The 19,267-nt window shown below is 42.8% G+C and overlaps 1 protein-coding gene across 34 annotated transcripts in view; it reads left to right on the forward strand.

Annotated features, from left to right (window-relative positions):
• Positions 1 to 19,267, forward strand: part of tfdp2 (transcription factor Dp-2) — a 60,258-nt gene that overhangs the window by 12,403 nt on the left and 28,588 nt on the right. For 14 of the 34 annotated variants that reach the window (XR_016486690.1, XR_016486691.1, XR_016486692.1 and 11 more), the window contains exon 2: positions 9,032 to 9,120. The exons of 4 other annotated variants lie outside the window; for them this stretch is intronic. Coding sequence is in view for 8 of the 30 variants with exons in the window: in XM_021563197.3 (XP_021418872.2) it covers positions 9,049 to 9,120 (72 nt within the window). In the remaining 22 variants the exon portion in view is untranslated. Of the gene's footprint in view, positions 1 to 1,099; positions 1,717 to 9,031; positions 9,121 to 19,267 lie in introns of those variants that run through there. 16 more of the 34 variants (XR_016486687.1, XR_016486688.1, XR_016486689.1 and 13 more) reach the window with 8 other exon arrangements.

The following is a 19,267-nucleotide window of genomic DNA, read 5'->3' on the forward strand; positions in this document are numbered from 1 at the left end:
TGTATTATATTATATTAAGTTAAAATAAGTGTTAATTCAGTATTGTTGTAATTGTCATTATTACAAATAAAATATTACAAATTTAAATCGGCCGAATAATCGGTATCGGCTTTTTTGGTCTTCCAATAATCGGTATCGGTATTGGCGTTGAAAAATAATAATCGGTCGACCTCTATTTTTGACCCCCCCTCCCCTTTTGTTCAGGGACACATTATTCAATTTCTGTTCGTCACATGTCTGTGGCTCTTGCTCAGTTCATGTCTGTTGTTGAATCTTATGGTCATACAAATATTTACACATGTTAACTTTGCTGAAAATAAACGCAGTTGACAGTGAGAGGACATTTCTTTTTTTTTTTTTGCTGAGTTTAGTTAGCATATGGGAACAAGTTTATACAAATGTGTCCTACCCTGTCGGAAAACGGTATAATACAAAATTCTCCAGACTTTCAAGGGAGACGTGACAGTGACATGATTTTGGAGATATGGCAACGCAAGACTGTGCAAATGTTAACATTGCTTTCTTGTGCTAAAAACACATCAGCGGTGTATTCATTAGTGCAAACTGTAGAAAAACATTTTGGAACAGAATGCTGCAATGAAAACTGCAGTTTCTCATTAGACAAACTCAGGTGGGGCCCTCTCCATTTTGTCCCGTTTGCTTTTGTTTGGTTCCTAGTGAATACACTACTGGCAAAATGTTAGATTACAGGTGTAATATGGGTTAATTATGCAACTCAAATTCTGTGATTAGGTTTCAAAGTCAAACATTTCAGTATTCTGAACGACCTCTATTCAGGACTGAGGTCCTACTGTACTTTGGATTTGCATTGTGTAGATTTGAAGCTAGTGTGTGTAAATGCTCTGATTGGCCACAAAATGTGGAAATATACCTTTGGAAATGTGCACAGTATGACTCAATTCAATTAATTTAATATTGTGCAGCCTACATAGGCTATTATTTGCATCCACAGTTTGCCTGGTTTTAGTTTAGGTATTCTTTTGAACAGTGACTTATTTTTTTGTTAGCCTACATTTGATACAAGACAGACTACAGACGCTGACTGGAGGCGTTCTCTGTTCAACCCCCTTCCCAGACCAGGCAGGCTAGAACAAGCAATCACCCATCCACACAGTGTCTCTCCCTGTCAACCAGAGAGCAGCATTACATGGAGATGGTCATGCCTTTGGGGAGGGTGTGTGTGTGTGTATCGATGGCGGTCTTCCTAGGCCAGGCGTTCGCTCAGTGAAATGTGGTGTTCCCACATTGTCTGGAGGGAAGGCAGGTGGACTTCCTCTGCACTCGCCTGGCAGGGGCTTTCAAGTTTTCATTGGCTGGTAACAAAATAGGGAGAGCGCATTTGTGAGGGGGGCACTGGATCCCAGGCTACACGAGGTGCTGAGAGGCACGTGCTCTTCAAGTAAATGAATGTGCCTTTTTCCTTCTCTTCTCTCTACGTCTTGTTTAGACGTAATGGGATTGGTTGTGTGTCGCGGATTAGCCAACTTGCCAAGAGCAGGGGAAGGGGAGGGTCGAGACGCTGTTCTGGGCCAGTAAAGAGACTCAGTACCTCTCTCCTCTGTCCTACTGGAAGTTGCTCGCTAGCTTAATGTCTGTGGGGGTTAGGCAAGACTGGTCGGCACACTCGAGCTGGGACTGAGAAACGGGGAGAGGGAGCCATGGAGGTCTTGCTGGTTCCCTTCTGCAGAGAGACAGGTAAACAAGAGTTGCTGGTTCCAACGGTAATGGCAAGATGATTTTTAGCAACTTTTAGTGACTTAACGCACTTGCCTCCTGTTCTCCCAATTGTTAGTCTGGAGTCTTACACAAATATGTAGTTTGCTAGTTCTGCCGATGTGGTTAGGCTGTGTTCCTTTCTGAGTAAACAACGTGTTCATTTATCATAGCTTAATTTTAAGGTTTGATTGCGGTTATTGAGTTTTTTTCTGAATCTCTGATTACTGGGCACTTAATGTGATGTTTTATGTTTTGTTGCCCTCTGGGGTTTGCTTGAATGTAGTTGCACAAAGTGTGTGCATTTTTGTTTTTATATTAGTTTAGCCTGTAATGGCAGTTTTCTGTTGTATTAAAATGTGGATGTTGATTAAGGCAGCCCTTTCACCTCTGATTCAGAGGGGTTGGGTTAAATGCGGAAGACACATTTCAGTTGAAGGCATTCTGACTAGGTATTTCCCTTTATAATAACCAAAACAATTGAGTAATGTATCGCACGAGAAGGGACGGTGCACCAGCAAGAACGTCAATAATATTGAAGAAAAGCATGAGATCGTTGATTTAAAAATCCTCAGGAAAGTGGTGTTTTTGCATTTTGAGATACAAGCCCAAGTTCCAAAGATAACTCCCCTCTACATTTAATCTTTAAATGGACCTTGCATTCTACCTGGAAGCACCTTATCAGGTCATTATAATATACGAAGGCCTAAGTGACTCTAGGTGAGTCTGATGTTTCTCTCCTAGCACCACTGAAATCTGCTTTTTTTAAATTCATTTTAAAGCAATCCATGAAAACTCATGTTTTTAGTAAGTCTGTTGCGCGTGTGTTCCCAATCATTTTTTTAGTCAAAAAGGGGGAGAGTGACAGCTGCTCAGCTTTATTCTAATGAAGCAGCCCTTCCTCATTGTTGTGCCTTAAAGGAGAGAGTGGTGGCCACATTCCAGTGTTGAGACTGGGAGAGGTTGGGGCCCGCCTTTCTGTTGGGCCTGATGAAGGCACAAGGCACCACCGACACACTCTGACCCTGCTGCCTGGCACTGGACCAGCCCGCCTCCAGCCTGGACCTCACTGGATGAAGCTAGTAGGGCCTGGGGTGTTTCAAATATAATTGCCTATAACCAGGGGCCCAGAGTTGTTCCTTGTCAGGTGGTCAAATTTTATCGTTGCTTACATATATTTTGCAGATGTTATTGCAGTGCAGTGCAGTAATACCTAACAATACAAAAAAATACACGCAAACCCGAAAAGACAAAGAAGGGAATTAAGAAATATATAAATATTAGAACAAGCAATGTCGGAGTTCAGAACATAAATATATTGTATGTATATAATTTGTGTATATACAGTGCCTTGCGAAAGTATTCGGCCCCCTTGAACTTTGCGACCGTTTGCCACATTTCAGGCTTCAAACATAAAGATATAAAACTGTATTTTGTTGTGAAGAATCAACAACAAGTGGGACACAATCATGAAGTGGAACGACATTTATTGGATATTTCAAACTTTTTTAACAAATCAAAAACTGAAAAATTGGGCGTGCAAAATTATTCAGCCCCCTTACGTTAATACTTTGTAGCGCCACCTTTTGCTGCGATTACAGCTGTAAGTCGCTTGGGGTATGTCTCTATCAGTTTTGCACATCGAGAGACTGACATTTTTTCCCATTCCTCCTTGCAAAACAGCTCGAGCTCAGTGAGGTTGGATGGAGAGCATTTGTGAACAGCAGTTTTCAGTTCTTTCCACAGATTCTCGATTGGATTCAGGTCTGGACTTTGACTTGGCCATTCTAACACCTGGATATGTTTATTTTTGAACCATTCCATTGTAGATTTTGCTTTATGTTTTGGATCATTGTCTTGTTGGAAGACAAATCTCCGTCCCAGTCTCAGGTCTTTTGCAGACTCCATCAGGTTTTCTTCCAGAATGGTCCTGTATTTGGCTTCATCCATCTTCCCATAAATTTTAACCATCTTCCCTGTCCCTGCTGAAGAAAAGCAGGCCCGAACCATGATGCTGCCACCACCATGTTTGACAGTGGGGATGGTGTGTTCAGCTGTGTTGCTTTTACGCCAAACATAACGTTTTGCATTGTTGCCAAAAAGTTCAATTTTGGTTTCATCTGACCAGAGCACCTTCTTCCACATGTTTGGTGTGTCTCCCAGGTGGCTTGTGGCAAACTTTAAACAACACTTTTTATGGATATCTTTAAGAAATGGCTTTCTTCTTGCCACTCTTTCATAAAGGCCAGATTTGTGCAATATACGACTGATTGTTGTCCTATGGACAGAGTCTCCCACCTCAGCTGTAGATCTCTGCAGTTCATCCAGAGTGATCATGGGCCTCTTGGCTGCATCTCTGATCAGTCTTCTCCTTGTATGAGCTGAAAGTTTAGAGGGACGGCCAGGTCTTGGTAGATTTGCAGTGGTCTGATACTCCTTCCACTTCAATATTATCGCTTGCACAGTGGTCCTTGGGATGTTTAAAGCTTGGGAAATCTTTTTGTATCCAAATCCGGCTTTAAACTTCTTCACAACAGTATCTCGGACCTGCCTGGTGTGTTCCTTGTTCTTCATGATGCTCTCTGCGCTTTTAACGGACCTCTGAGACTATCACAGTGCAGGTGCATTTATACGGAGACTTGATTACACACAGGTGGATTGTAATTATCATCATTAGTCATTTAGGTCAACATTGGATCATTCAGAGATCCTCACTGAACTTCTGGAGAGAGTTTGCTGCACTGAAAGTAAAGGGGCTGAATAATTTTGCACGCCCAATTTTTCAGTTTTTGATTTGTTAAAAAAGTTTGAAATATCCAATAAATGTCGTTCCACTTCATGATTGTGTCCCACTTGTTGTTGATTCTTCACAAAAAAATACAGTTTTATATCTTTATGTTTGAAGCCTGAAATGTGGCAAAAGGTCGCAAAGTTCAAGGGGGCCGAATACTTTCGCAAGGCACTGTAGACATTATGGCCAGTATGTGGTCTTTCTATGACACTGGGTGCTATAGATGTCCTGTAGGGCAGGCAGTGTGCCCCCAGTGATGCGTTGGGCAAACCTCACCACCCTCTGGACTGCCCTGCGGTTGTGGACTGTGCAATTGCCGTACCAGGCAGTGATACAGCCCGACTGGATGCTCTCAGTGGTGCAGGTTGAAGAGACGCTTTGCGCCTTCGTCACCACACTGTCTGCGTGGATGGACCATTTTCATTTTGTCAGTGATGTGTACACCGAAGAACTTGAAGCTTTTCACCCTCCACTGTGGCCTCGTTGATGGGGTCATGCTCCCTCTGCTGTCTCCTGAATTCCATGATCAGCTCCTTTGTTTTGTTGACTTTAAGAGAGGTTATTTTCCCGGCACCACTCCGCCAGGACCTTCAACTTCTCCCTGTATGCGTTCTTGTCATTGTTGGTAATCAGGCCAACCACTGTTGTCGTCTGCAAACTTGATTGTGTTAGAGACGTGCGTGGCCATGCAGTCATGGGTGAACACTGAACAGGGAGTTCAGGAGGGAGCGGAGTACACACCCTTGTGAGGCCCCCGTGCTGAGGATCAGCGTGGTGGATTTGTTATTACCTCGCTTTTTCAGCACACCAGGAAGTCCAGGACCCAGTTGCACAGGGCGGGGTTCTGACCCAGTCCCCCGAGGTTAGCCCAAAGAATCAGGCCCTGCTCGATATCCCAGAAAAACAGAACCGCTCAAAGTCCTAGGCTGTAGTGCTAGCCCCACTTCTAATAATGGAAGGCTGTAGGTGGTGGGGCATTCACGGTGTACACTAGTTGAGGATTGTTTGTGTGGGTAGGAGTCGTATGATTGGGGAGGGGTTTCATCCACATCCTGCCAAAAATCTTCTCTACTTAGTGTGTTTGTTAATCTTTCTTTACTCTGTCATCAGTACAACCTTTGTGCACATGTACATACACATCATGACCAAAAATATGTGGACACCTGCTCATCGAACTTCTCATTACAAAATCATGGGCATTGACATGGAGTTACTGCTATAACAGCCTCCATTCTTCTGGGAAGGCTTTCCCTAGATGTTGGAACATTGCTACAGGGACTTGATTCCATCCAGTCACGAGCATTAGTGAGGTCAGACTCTGATGTTAGGCGATTAGGCCTGGCTCACAGTCGGGAGTTCCAATTCATCCCAAAAGGGTGTTGAGGTCACGGCTCTGTGCAGACCAGTCAAGTTCTTCCACACCGATCTCAATAAACCATTTCTGTATGGGTCTCGCTTTTTTGCATGAGGGCATTGTCATGCTTAAACAGGAAAGGGCCTTCCCCAAACTGATGCCACAAAGTTGGAAGCACAGAATAATCTAGAATGTCACTGTATGTTGTAGCATTAACAGTTCCCTTCACTGGAACTAAGGAGCCTAGCCCGAACCATGAAAAACTGGGCCAGACTATTATTCTTCCTCCACCAAAATTTACAGTTGGCACTATGCATTGGAGCAGGTAGTGTTCTCCTGGCGTCTGTCAGACTGCCAGTTGGTGAAGCGTGATTCGTCACTCCAGAGAACGCGTTTCCACTACCCCCATATCGAATGGCGGCGGGCTTTACACATCTCCAGCCGATGCTTGGCATTGTGCATGGTGACCTTAGGCTTGTGTGCGGCCGCGCGGCCATGGAAACCCGTTTCATGAAGCTCTCGAACAGTTCTTGTGCCGATATTGCTTCCAGAGGCAGTTTGGAACTCGGCAGTGAGTGTTGCAACCAAGAACAGATGATTTGAACACGCTGCGCGCTTCAGCAGTCGGCAGTCCCGTTCTGTTCTCTTGTGTGGCCTACCACTTCGCTACTGAGCCTTTTGCTGCACCTAGATGTTTCCACATCACAATAACAGCGCTTACAGTTGACCGGGGAAGCTCTAGCAGAGCAAAAATTTTACGAACTGACTTGTTGGAAAGGTGGCGTTATGACGGTGCCATGTTGAAAGTCACTGAGCTCTTCAGTAAGGCCATTCTACTGCAAATGTTTGTCTATGGAGATTGCATGGCTGTGTCCACGATTTTATACATCTGTCAACAGCGGGCGTGGCTCAAATAGCCGACTCCACTAATTTGAAGGGGCGTCCACATACTTTTGTATATACAGTGCATTCGGAAATTATTCAGACCCCTTGAGGTTTTTCAACATTTTGTTATGTTAACCTTACTCTAAAAAGCAATTGAATCAATCTGCACACACCACCTCATAATGACCAAGCAAAAATAGGTTTTTAGAAATTTTTGCATATGTATAAAACAGAAACTGATAACACATTTATTATTTAGACCCTTTACTCAGTACATTTGTTGAAACACCTTTTGGCAGAGATTACAGCCTCGAATCTTCTTGGCACACTTGTATTTGGGGAGTCTCTGCAGATCCTCTCAAGCTCTGTCAGGTTGGATGGGGAGCATCGCTGCTCTCTCCAGAGATGTTGAATCCGGTTTCAAGTCCGGGCTCTGGCTGGGCCACTCAAGGACATTCAGAGACTTGTCCTGAAGCCACTCCTGCATTGTCTTGGCTGTGTGCTTAGGGTTGTTGTCCTGTTGGAATGTGAACATTCTGGAGCAGGTTTTCATCAAGGATCTCTGTTTTTTGCTCTGTTTATCTTTCCCTCGATCCTGACTAGTCTCCCAGTCCCTGCCGCTATAAAACATTCCCACGGCATGATGCTGCCACCACCATGCCTCACCATGGGGATGGTGCCCGGTTTCCTTCAGACGCGATGCTTGGGATTCAGACCAAAGAGTTCAATCTTGGTTTCATCAGACCAGGGAATCTTGTTCTTCGTGGTCTGAGAGTGCTTTAGGTGCCTTTTGGCAAACTCCCAAGTGGTCTGTCGTGCCTTTTACGGAGGAGTGGCTTCTGTCTGGCAACTCTACCATAAAGGCCTGATGGGTGGAGTATTGCAGAGATGGTTGTCCTTCTGGAAGGTTCTCCCATCTCCACAGAGGAACTCTAGAGCTCTGTCAGTGACAACCGGGTTCTTGGTCACCTCCCTGACCAAGGCCCTTTTCCCCCGATTGCTGTTTGTCTGGGTGTCCAGCTCTAGGAAGAGTCTTGGTGGTTCCAAACTTCTACCGTTTAAGAATGATGGAGGCCACTGTGTTCTTGGCGACCTTCAATGCTGCAGAGATGTTTTGGTACCTTTCCCTAGATCTGTGCCTCAACACAATCCTGTCTCGGGGCTCTACAGACAATTCCTTCAACCTCATGGTGGGACCTTATATGGACAGGTGTGTGCCTTTCCAAATCATGTCCAATCAATTGATTTTTACCACAGGTGGACTTCAATTAAGTTATAAAAACAAGGACCATCAATGGAAACAGGATGCACGTGATCTCAATTTTGAATCTCATAGCAAAGTGTCTGAATACTTATGTAAATAAGGTACTTCTGTTTTTCTTTTCTTTCTTTTTATAATTTTGCTAAAATTTCTAACCTGTCATTATGGGATATTGTGTGTGTCTGTATATTGATGAGGAAATGCTTTATTTAATACATTTTAGAGTAAGGCTGCAAAGTAACACACTGCTTTTTCAACATTTTATGTCACGCTCCAAGTTATTAACATGTTAATTCAAATCACTGCCCTATGGAGAGAAAAAAAAGCTACATTTACCGATCAGGTCATGTGGTTAGGAACAACTCCTTACAACTGTGTGAATGTGCACTCTTCCGTTCACTTCCACGGCTCTGACTTTCAAGACCGTTGGGCCAGGTGTGAATGAAACCTACTAAACCAGTTTGAATTTAATTGCATTGGAAAGTGGCAACCATCCACAAAGTTCCATCAGTGGCTAATTTAAAGATACACTATACAGAAATCGACAAACAAGTGTAGTGTAGAGAATCATTGTACCGTCTAAACTTCTGTGAAACTTCCATAACCAAAAATATTGTATTTTCAGCAGTTTGAAGCTGGTGTACAAAACCACATTTTTGTGCATGCAGGAAGAGTCATGTATGTGGGTTTTTACATAATGTTGTAGGTTAACAGGAAGGACACCAATATCACAAATGCCTTGCTGATATTGATATAATAATATAATGATGCTTTTATCCAAAGCAACTTAGTCATGAATGCATAATTTTTTTCGTATGGTTGCCCTCAGTGGGAATGGAACCCACAAACCAGGCATAAAACAATGCTTCTTTAAAACCTTACTAAACCAATTAGAAAATATTTCTTTATCAATTGGTGAAATATACATTTGTGTAGGCAGACATTGGATATTTTTTGCCCAATGAGGAACACTTCAAATAGTTTATCCCTTTACCATGTTTTTCAGGCAATATATCACTTGTGATGCCGTCCGACTACAGCCCAGCAACAAATATCACACTAGGAGCAGTCAATGCCAATGTGAGGACCCAGATGGTGAGTGTTTTGTACAAATGTACAGTGCCTTGCGAAAGTATTCGGCCCCCTTGAACTTTGCGACCTTTTGCCACATTTCAGGCTTCAAACATAAAGATATAAAACTGTATTTTTTTTGTGAAGAATCAACGACAAGTGGGACACAATCATGAAGTGGAACGACATTTATTGGATATTTCAAACTTTTTTAACAAATCAAAAACTGAAAAATTGGGCGTGCAAAATTATTCAGCCCCCTTAAGTTAATACTTTGTAGCGCCACCTTTTGCTGCGATTACAGCTGTAAGTCGCTTGGGGTATGTCTCTATCAGTTTTGCACATCGAGAGACTGACATTTTTTCCCATTCCTCCTTGCAAAACAGCTCGAGCTCAGTGAGGTTGGATGGAGAGCATTTGTGAACAGCAGTTTTCAGTTCTTTCCACAGATTCTCAATTGGATTCAGGTCTGGACTTTGACTTGGCCATTCTAACACCTGGATATGTTTATTTTTGAACCATTCCATTGTAGATTTTGCTTTATGTTTTGGATCATTGTCTTGTTGGAAGACAAATCTCCGTCCCAGTCTCAGGTCTTTTGCAGACTCCATCAGGTTTTCTTCCAGAATGGTCCTGTATTTGGCTCCATCCATCTTCCCATCAATTTTAACCATCTTCCCTGTCCCTGCTGAAGAAAAGCAGGCCCAAACCATGATGCTGCCACCACCATGTTTGACAGTGGGGATGGTGTGTTCAGCTGTGTTGCTTTTACGCCAAACATAACGTTTTGCATTGTTGCCAAAAAGTTCAATTTTGGTTTCATCTGACCAGAGCACCTTCTTCCACATGTTTGGTGTGTCTCCCAGGTGGCTTGTGGCAAACTTTAAACGACACTTTTTATGGATATCTTTAAGAAATGGCTTTCTTCTTGCCACTCTTCCATAAAGGCCAGATTTGTGCAATATACGACTGATTGTTGTCCTATGGACAGAGTCTCCCACCTCAGCTGTAGATCTCTGCAGTTCATCCAGAGTGGTCATGGGCCTCTTGGCTGCATCTCTGATCAGTCTTCTCCTTGTATGAGCTGAAAGTTTAGAGGGACGGCCAGGTCTTGGTAGATTTGCAGTGGTCTGATACTCCTTCCATTTCAATATTATCGCTTGCACAGTGCTCCTTGGGATGTTTAAAGCTTGGGAAATCTTTTTGTATCCAAATCCGGCTTTAAACTTCTTCACAACAGTATCTCGGACCTGCCTGGTGTGTTCCTTGTTCTTCATGATGCTCTCTGCGCTTTTAACGGACCTCTGAGACTATCACAGTGCAGGTGCATTTATACGGAGACTTGATTACACACAGGTGGATTGTATTTATCATCATTAGTCATTTAGGTCAACATTGGATCATCCAGAGATCCTCACTGAACTTCTGGAGAGAGTTTGCTGCACTGAAAGTAAAGGGGCTGAATAATTTTGCACGCCCAATTTTTCAGTTTTTGATTTGTTAAAAAAGTTTGAAATATCCAATAAATGTCGTTCCACTTCATGATTGTGTCCCACTTGTTGTTGATTCTTCACAAAAAAAATACAGTTTTATATCTTTATGTTTGAAGCCTGAAATGTGGCAAAAGGTCGCAAAGTTCAAGGGGGCCGAACACTTTCGCAAGGCACTGTATTAATCAAATCTATTTTATAAAGCCCTTTTTTTTGTCTCAGCGCGTTAAGTATACCCAGCCTACACAGTCAAAAGTTTGGACACACCTACTCATTCCAGGGTTTTTCTTTATTTTGTACTATTTTCTACATTGTAGCATAGTTGTGAAGACATCAAAACTATGAAATAACACATGTGGAATCATGTAGTAACCAAAAAAGTGTTAAACAAATCAAAATATATTCGTCATTGAAGAGCACTTTTTCCCAGTCTGGTCCATCGACAGTGGGTTTGTGCCAATAGGTGACTTTGTTGCTGGTGATGTCTGGTGAGGACCTGCCTTACAACAAGCCCTCAGTCCAGCCTCTCTCAGCCTATTGCGGACAGTCTGAGCACTGATGGAAGGATTGTGCGTTCCTGGGGTAACTTGGGCAGTTGTTGTTGCCATCCTGTACCTGTCCTGCAGGTGTGATGTTCAGATGTACTGATCCTGTGCAGGTGTTAAATGTGGTCTGCCACTGCGAGGACGATAAGCTGTCTGTCCTGTCTCCCTGTAGCGTTGTCTTAGGGGTCTCACAGTACGGACATTGCAATTTATTGCCCTGGCCACATCTGCAGTCCTCATGCCTCCTTGCAGCATGCCTCAGGCATGTTCACGCAGATGAGCAGGGACCCTGGGCATCTTTCTTTTGGTGTTTTTCAGAGTCAGTAGAAAGGCCTCTTTAGTGTCCTAAGTTTTCATTACTGTGATATTTAATTGCTGTCTGGTACGCTAGCTTCCCACCTCGACAACAGCCAGTGAAATTGCAGGGCACCAAATTCAAAACAGAAATCCCATAATTAAAATTCCTCAAACATACAAGTATTATACACCATTTTAAAGATAAACTTCTTGTAAATCCAACCACAGTGTCCAATTTCAAAAAGGCTTTACGGAGAAAGCACACCATGCGATTAAGTCAGCGCCTAGTCACAGAAAACCATACAGCCATTTTCCAACCAAGGAGAGGTGTTTAACTAGTTAAGTCTATAGGGGCGCTATTTCATTATTGGATAAAAAAACGTTCCCGTTTTAAGCGCAATATTTTGTCACGAAAAGATGCTCGACTATGCATATTATTGATAGTTTTGGAAAGAAAACACTCTGACATTTCAGAATCTGCAAAGATATTGTCTGTGAGTGCCCCAGAACTCATTCTACAGGCGAAACCAAGATGAAACGTCAAACAGGAAATTAGCAGAATTTCTGAAGCTCTGTTTTCTTTTTTTTCAATTTAAAGTTTAAGTTTTCTTGTTTTTCAATCAACCAACAAAACACATTCCACATTCACAGATGTGACAGGCTTTAAAAAAAATAAAATAATAATAATACTTTTGAAAAAAATAAAAATACAATTAAAATGAATGATAAAGTCAAAATAAATAAATAATAAAAAAATATTTTTCTTAATCTATATATTTTCCTTGGTACATATATATATATATACGTACGTACGTACGTACGTACGTATACATACACACACACACACACACACATATACGCACACGTACTCAAAAACGAAATTAAAATAAAAACACAAAAAAAAAAAAAAAACATATAACACTTGCAGCAGCACTATCAAGGTTCTTATCAGCTATTTCAAGCATTCGCTGAGACGACGGGCCAATAATTCGTTTTTAGGTTTTACAGTACCTTACACAACATGTATCTGCGCATTTCCCTAGTCACCCCGTTCACTCTGTCCAGTTTGAAATATAGTTGAATAGTGGAGACCAGAGTCTATCAAACTTGGGCTGTCTCTTGTGGAGGTCATAAGTGAGCTTTTCAAGAGGAAGAAAGTCAACAATCTGGTCAATCCACATTTTAAATGTAGGAGGGGTATTAGAGGCCCACAATAGAAGAATACATTTCTTAGCAAAGTATGTAATAGTCATAAGCAAATTTTCTCTGTCAGGATCAAGAACAAAGTCCTGCTGGGCATTAAGAAGATAGATACACGGGGTCATATCAAACTGTACCTCTAGTATTTTCTGTGCAGCAGTATGTACAGATTGCCAGATTCTGGCAATCTCCCTACAGCTCCAAAATACATGCATATAGGTTCCGCTTTCAGAGGTACATCTTTTACAGTTAGGAGACATATCTGTTTTCATTCTATGGAGTCTCAAAGGAGTATAATACAATTTGTACAAAAATGTGTAATTAGATTATTTCATTTTTACACTGGTAGAGGAGCAGTATACCCTGTCGCAAACCTCCGCCCATAACTCATCACTGATAGTCAGACCAAGGTCCTTTTCCCAGATTATTTTCAAAGGAGTAAAGGAGGAGCTTCCTTTCTCAGAAAGGAGTCTATAGATGTAAGATATTTAGCCTTTAATGGATTGTGCTGTGACAAGAAGGGTTTCAACTTCATTCAACTGAGTTCTAAACCTCCTCTTGGAGGTAAATGAGGAAATTACATGTCTAATTTGAAGATATTTAAAAAAAATGGGATCTTGGCACATCGAATTCACTGCAGAGCTCTTGAAAGGATTTCAGTGTAGTGGTTTTCTGATGAAATAGGTCTGAAAAGGTCCTGATTCCTAGAGTATGCCAAAGATTAAAGTTGGCATCCCTCATGGCTTTTGGCAAGTCTGGGTTGCCTACTATAGGTGAGTGAGAACATATTTGGGAGGAAATGCCCAGGTATTTCTTAGTCCCTCCATGCTAGTAGGGTGCTGTAAATCGCAAAGGTTTTGGCTATGTTGCCCACTTCACTAAAGTTATTAATGAATATAATTGAGCTTAAGGGCAATGAACCACAGGATTGGGCTTATATCTGAATCCACGTTGACTCTTGTCTGTTTGTGATCCATGTTAGCATGTTGCGGATTTTGGCAGACCAGTAGTACAGTTGAAGGGAGGGAAGGGCAAGACCACCTTTAGATTCAGGTTTTGATAAAGTGGAAAACTTGATCCTAGGTTTTTTATTGCCCCATATAAATTTGGTGATGCTTTGGTTAGTTGTTTTGAAGAAGGAAACTTGGAGATAGCATGGGAGCATCTGAAATAAGTAGTTTAGTCTAGGGAGGACGTTCATACGGATTACATTAATTCTTCCTACTAAGCTAATTGGGAGGGAGATCCAGGTTTTCCATTGGAAAGGACAAAGTGTCTTCATAGAGCTGGTGAGTGTAATATTGAGAGGGCAGACAGTGGATTTGTTCAAATTGATCTTATAACCTGAAAACTTGCCATACTGAGCAATTGTGTCTAAAATGAGAGGGAGGGATTTCTCAGGGTTGGATATGTAGAGCAATCATCCGCGTAAAGCGAAATCTTGTGCTGCAGGCCACCTGCAGAAACACCCATAATACTTGGATTGCTCCTTATCAGCTCTGCCAGAGGCTCCGCCCCCAACAAGTAGAGCAGCGGGGACAGCGAGCACCCTTGTCTTGTGCCCCGTTCCAGAGGGAATCTGTCAGAGTTCAGTCCATTAGTAGTCACCATGGAATTTGGATGAGAGTATAGTGATTTGATCCATTTAATAAAATTTGGGCCCATATTGAACTTTTCTAAGACTGAAAACAGAAAGCTCCATCCTGTCAAACGCCTTCTCAGCATCCAGTGAAGCCAGCAGGACAAGGGTCTTTTGTGCATTTACTTGATCAATAATATCAAAAAGACGGCGAATGTTATCAGATTAGTATCTGTCTCTAATAAATCCAGTTTGGTCCGCTTTTATTATTTTGGGAAGAAGAGTGTTTAGTCTTTTGGCGAGCAATTTGGTAATTATTTTATAGTCGAAATCCAACAAGCTTATGGGCCGGAAGGACGAGCAGGATAGGGGGTCCTTGTCCTTTTTTAGCAACACTGTAATGCGAGCTGTGTGCATTGAGTCTGGGAGAACTCCGTTTTTGCAAAAATCCTCCAGCATTGGCATGAAGATAGGGCTGAGCTGGGGCCAAAAAGCTTTGTAGAACTCTCTGGGGAATCCATCTGGGATTGGATCTATTACCCCCCCCGCTCAGTCTCAATTCTGTGTTCCGATAAAACAAAAACCGGGAACAGTTAGCAACGCACAACGTCTCCCTCTCCCCACCAAAGAAATGCCTCATCCTCTCCACCCCGCATTGAGTAAATAACACAGTTGCCCTCGTCCAGACCACAGTAAAAGAGGGGGGAAAAATAAAATCAATAGCCCAGCCTACATATGCCTCCCCCAAGGGACATAGGGAACCCCAGGTAATAATAGCAACAACAAAAAAAACAGGGAAATAAAAGTAGGCTGAAACATTAGTAGGCCTAGGTTAGGCTATACAGCCCATCCCTCTCAGTTAAAGGACAATAAATATAAATTGGACGGCTATAATGACATTTAGGGGGTGGATCTCTGGATATCGGCTATATTTCGTCTTACCTCCTTTAGTAATGGCATTAATCGCATTTAGTCATTGGTCTGTTTCTCATTGGCCAGGATTGTCTTTCAAAAAACGTTTTGCCTCTTCGGGAGTTTTGAAGTGTCGCAAGGCTCCTTGGTGAAGAATCCTGAGCTCGTTTGGGTATTTGAATCCCCTGAAGATGCCTCGGTCAATGGAGTATTTCTTCACTTCGTCAAATTCTCGGCGCTTTCGGCGTATTCCAGCTGACAGGTCCTGGTGTAAAGCGAGTTTGGCGTTTCCCACTGTGATGGTGTTGTTTTTCGCCGCCTGTAGGACTCGTTCCTTGTCGGTGAATCTCAGGAAACGAATGGTGATTGGGCGCGCTGGTTGTCTGGCTGCTGGTGGGGGCCTCAGTGCTCGGTGAGCTCTCTCGAGTTCTATGGGCCTGTCGGTGGGCAGGTGGAGCCACTCGGGAAGTTTGTCTTGCAGGTAGCGGATCAGTGGCATGTTTCCCTCTTCTTTTTCGCCCAGATTGAATAGAACACAATTATTCCTTCGCCCCCTGTTTTCCAGGTCCTCTGTTTTCTCTTCCAGATGCTCGATTTTCTTTTTAGCATATGCTATTGTTTCCATGGCATCTATCAATAAGTTTTCCATGGATAGGATTCGCCCCTCTGCCTCGTCCAGGCGCCCCGCGTTTATGGTTATCTTGTTGTTGATGTCAGGCAAAGCGTTTTCCAGGATTGTCACCTTGCCCCCTATCGCACTGAGCTGAGAATTAATGGCATCTAATTTAGTGTTTAGTTCTGTACGTTGGGATCTCAACTCAGAAAGGATGTCTTCGACAGAGTGCGAGGTTGGCATTCGTTGTGCCTCGTGGGGGAGCGCGTTCTCTTGCTCCTGGCTAATGGCACTAGTTTTTTCTGAAGCTAGCTTCTTGTTGGAGGCCTTTTCCGTCGCTAATACTCGAGTCCGGGTAAAAATGTCACCTGTAGTGTCGCCTTTTGTAGCCGCCATGATTTTTTTCTTACTAAAGCTAAATGAGTGTGAACTTGGAGTGGAGGTAAGATTAGGAATTGGAAACTACTTGTGCGGAGCTCATAGTTCATGCGGCCATCTCGTTCAAGGGTCACGTGATCCCCCCCGAAGCTCTGTTTTCTAATGTCTCCTTATATGGCTGTGAATGCGACAGGAATAAGCTTAGACCTTCTGCCGTTTCCCCAAGATGTCGGCAGCATTGTGACGTATTTGTAGGCATATCATTGGAAGATTGACCATAAGAGACTACATTTTCCAAGTGTCCGCCTGGTGTCCTGCGTCGAAATTGGTGCGCAATAGCCAGGTGCAAGTATTTTTCCATTTGATAGAGAGGAGAAACCAGGCTTCCACTAACGATATATCATCGAAGAGATATGTGAAAAACACCTTGAGGATTGATTCTAAACAACGTTTGCCATGTTTCAGTCGATATTATGGAGTTCATTTGGAAAAAAGTTCGCGTTTTGAGGACTGAATTTTCAGGTTTTTTTGGTAGCCAAATGTGATGTACAAAACGGAGCTATTTCTAATACACAAAGAATCTTTTTTGGAAAAACTGAGCATTTGCTATCTAACTGAGAGTCTCCTCATTGAAAACATCCGAAGTTCTTCAAAGGTAAATTATTTTTCTTGTTTTTGTTGAAATGTTGCCTGCTGGATGCTAATGCTAACGCTAAATGCTACGCTAGCTAGCTACTGTTACACAAATGATTGTTTTCCTATGGTTGAGAAGCATATTTTGAAAATCTGAGCTGAAAGTGTTGTTTACAAAAGGCTAAGCTTGAGAGATGGCATATTTATTTTATTTCATTTGCGATTTTCATGAATAGTTAACGTTGCGTTATGGTAATGAGCTTGAGTCTGTATTCACGATCCCGGATCCGGGATGGGGAGATCAGAGAAGTTAAAGTCAGTAATAGCGTTAAAATTAATCACTTACCTTTGATCTTCATCTGGTGGCACTCCCAGATCTCCATGTTAGACTATAAATGTTTGTTTTGTTCGATAATGTCCCTCTTTATGTCCAAAAACCTCTGTGTTGTTGGTGCGTTTAGTTCAGAAATCTAAAGGCACTGATATGGCAGGAGAAAACCCGAGGAAAATCCAACCAGGAAGTACTATCAGGCTGCTTTTCCATTGAAAGCCTATCCACCATACAAAGTTCACGATCTCTGTGGCTTCCTCTACATGTGGCAAGTCTTTAGGCATTGTTTCAGGCTTTTACTCTGAGAAATGAGGGAGATACAGCCCTTTCAATGAGAGGCCAGTGGAAATTTCCAGACATGAGCCCAGCGTGTGATCGAGAGCGCGCATTTCTTGTTTACCTTTTCTATTGACAAAGCTTTTGTCCGGTTGAAATATTGATTATTTATGGGAAAAAAACAACCTGAGAATTGATTATGTTAGTGTCCAGACGGAAGCCACTCCTCAGTAAAAGGCACATGACAGCCCGCTTGGAGTTTGCCAAAAGATTCTCCGACCATGAGAAACCAAGATTGAACTCTTTGACCTGAATGCCAAGCGTCATGTCTGAAGGAAACCTGGCACCATCCCTACGGTCAAGCATGGTGGTGGCAGCATCATGCTGTGGGGATGTTTGTCAGCGGCAGGGAGACAAGTCAGGATCGAGGCAAAGATGAAAGGAGCATACCCCGAGAGATCCTTGATGAAAACCTGCTTCAGAGTGCTCAGAACCTCAGACTGTGTCGAAGGTTCACCTTGTAACAGGACAACGACCCTAAGCACATAGCCAAGACAATGTCATTGAATGGCCCAGCCAGAGTTCGGACTTGAACCCGATCAAACATCTCTGGAGAGACTTGAAAATAGCTGTGCAGCGACACTCTCATCCAACCTGACAGAGCTTGAGAGGATCTGCAGAGAAGAATGGGAGAAGCTCCCCAAATACAGGTGTACCAGGCTTGTAGCGTCATACTCAAGAAGACTTGAGGCTGTAATTGCTGTCAAAGGGGCTTCAATAAAGTACTGAGTGAAGGGTCTGAATAGTTATGTAAATGTGATATTGCCGTTTTTGCAACAAAAAAAATCTAAACCTAATTTTGCTTTGTCTTTATGGGATATAGTGTGTTGATTGATGAGGTGAGAAAAACTATTTAAGAATACGGCTGTAACGTAAAACAAAATGTATAAATATTCAATGGGTCTGGGCCTCCTGAGAGGTGTCACTACAGACCCAGGTTCGATCCCTGTGATGTCCTTGGTCCATTGCGCTCTAGCGACTGCTTGTGGCGGGCCGGGTGCATGCACGCTGACCAAGGTCCCCACTTGTATGGCGTTTCTTCTGACACATTGGTGCGGCTGGCTTCCGGGTTAAGCAAGCAGTGTGTCAAGAAATAATGCAGCTTGGCAGAGTCATGTTTCGGAGGACACATGACTCTAGACCTTCGCCACTCACGAGTCCGTACAGGAGTTGCAGCGATGAGGCAAGACTAACTACCAATTTGGATATAACGATATAGGGGAGAAAAAGGGGTAAAAACGAACAAAAGAAGAATACAACTAAATATTTAAGTCAAGGGGTCGGAATACTTTCCGAATGCACTGTAAGTGTGATTGAGTTGAGCCTTTAGACTAGTAAATTGGCCTTTTTCTTATCAACTTACTATAATTTTAAGTTCACGGAAATTGAGCCCTGCTGCAGGTTTTTTTATTCATGAAAGCCCTCTGTTGGGATTCTTTTTTTCTTCGTAGTTAAGAGTCGATGATCAGAGGTATATTCCCCAGGTACCAAAGAAAACATTTGTGCCGACTGTCTGAATTTGTCCAATTTCAAATTCTCGTTTTCAATTCAAAACGTTTTCCATTGCAAAGTGTTTTGCTACGGTGGGTGTTAATGAATACACCCCAGGTCTCCCATCCTCTTGCATTTGTGGCAGCCAGTGTGGTGAAGTGTAAAAGAAAGGCCTGGCCGGGAGGAGAAGAAGGAACGGTGTGTGGGGGGCTACAGACTGTGACTAGCTTGCTATATATATATAGCTTGCTATACTTCTGCATAGCAGGACTCTCAAATATTACACCCAACCTGCTCCATGCTCAGTCACCACACAAGAGAATCGCCCACTTCTTGGCAAAGAATCTGTTCTCAATGACTCACCTG

This window comes from Oncorhynchus mykiss, chromosome 15 (assembly GCF_057628025.1).
Source record: "Oncorhynchus mykiss isolate SJ-2025 chromosome 15, ASM5762802v1, whole genome shotgun sequence".
NCBI lineage: Eukaryota > Metazoa > Chordata > Actinopteri > Salmoniformes > Salmonidae > Oncorhynchus > Oncorhynchus mykiss.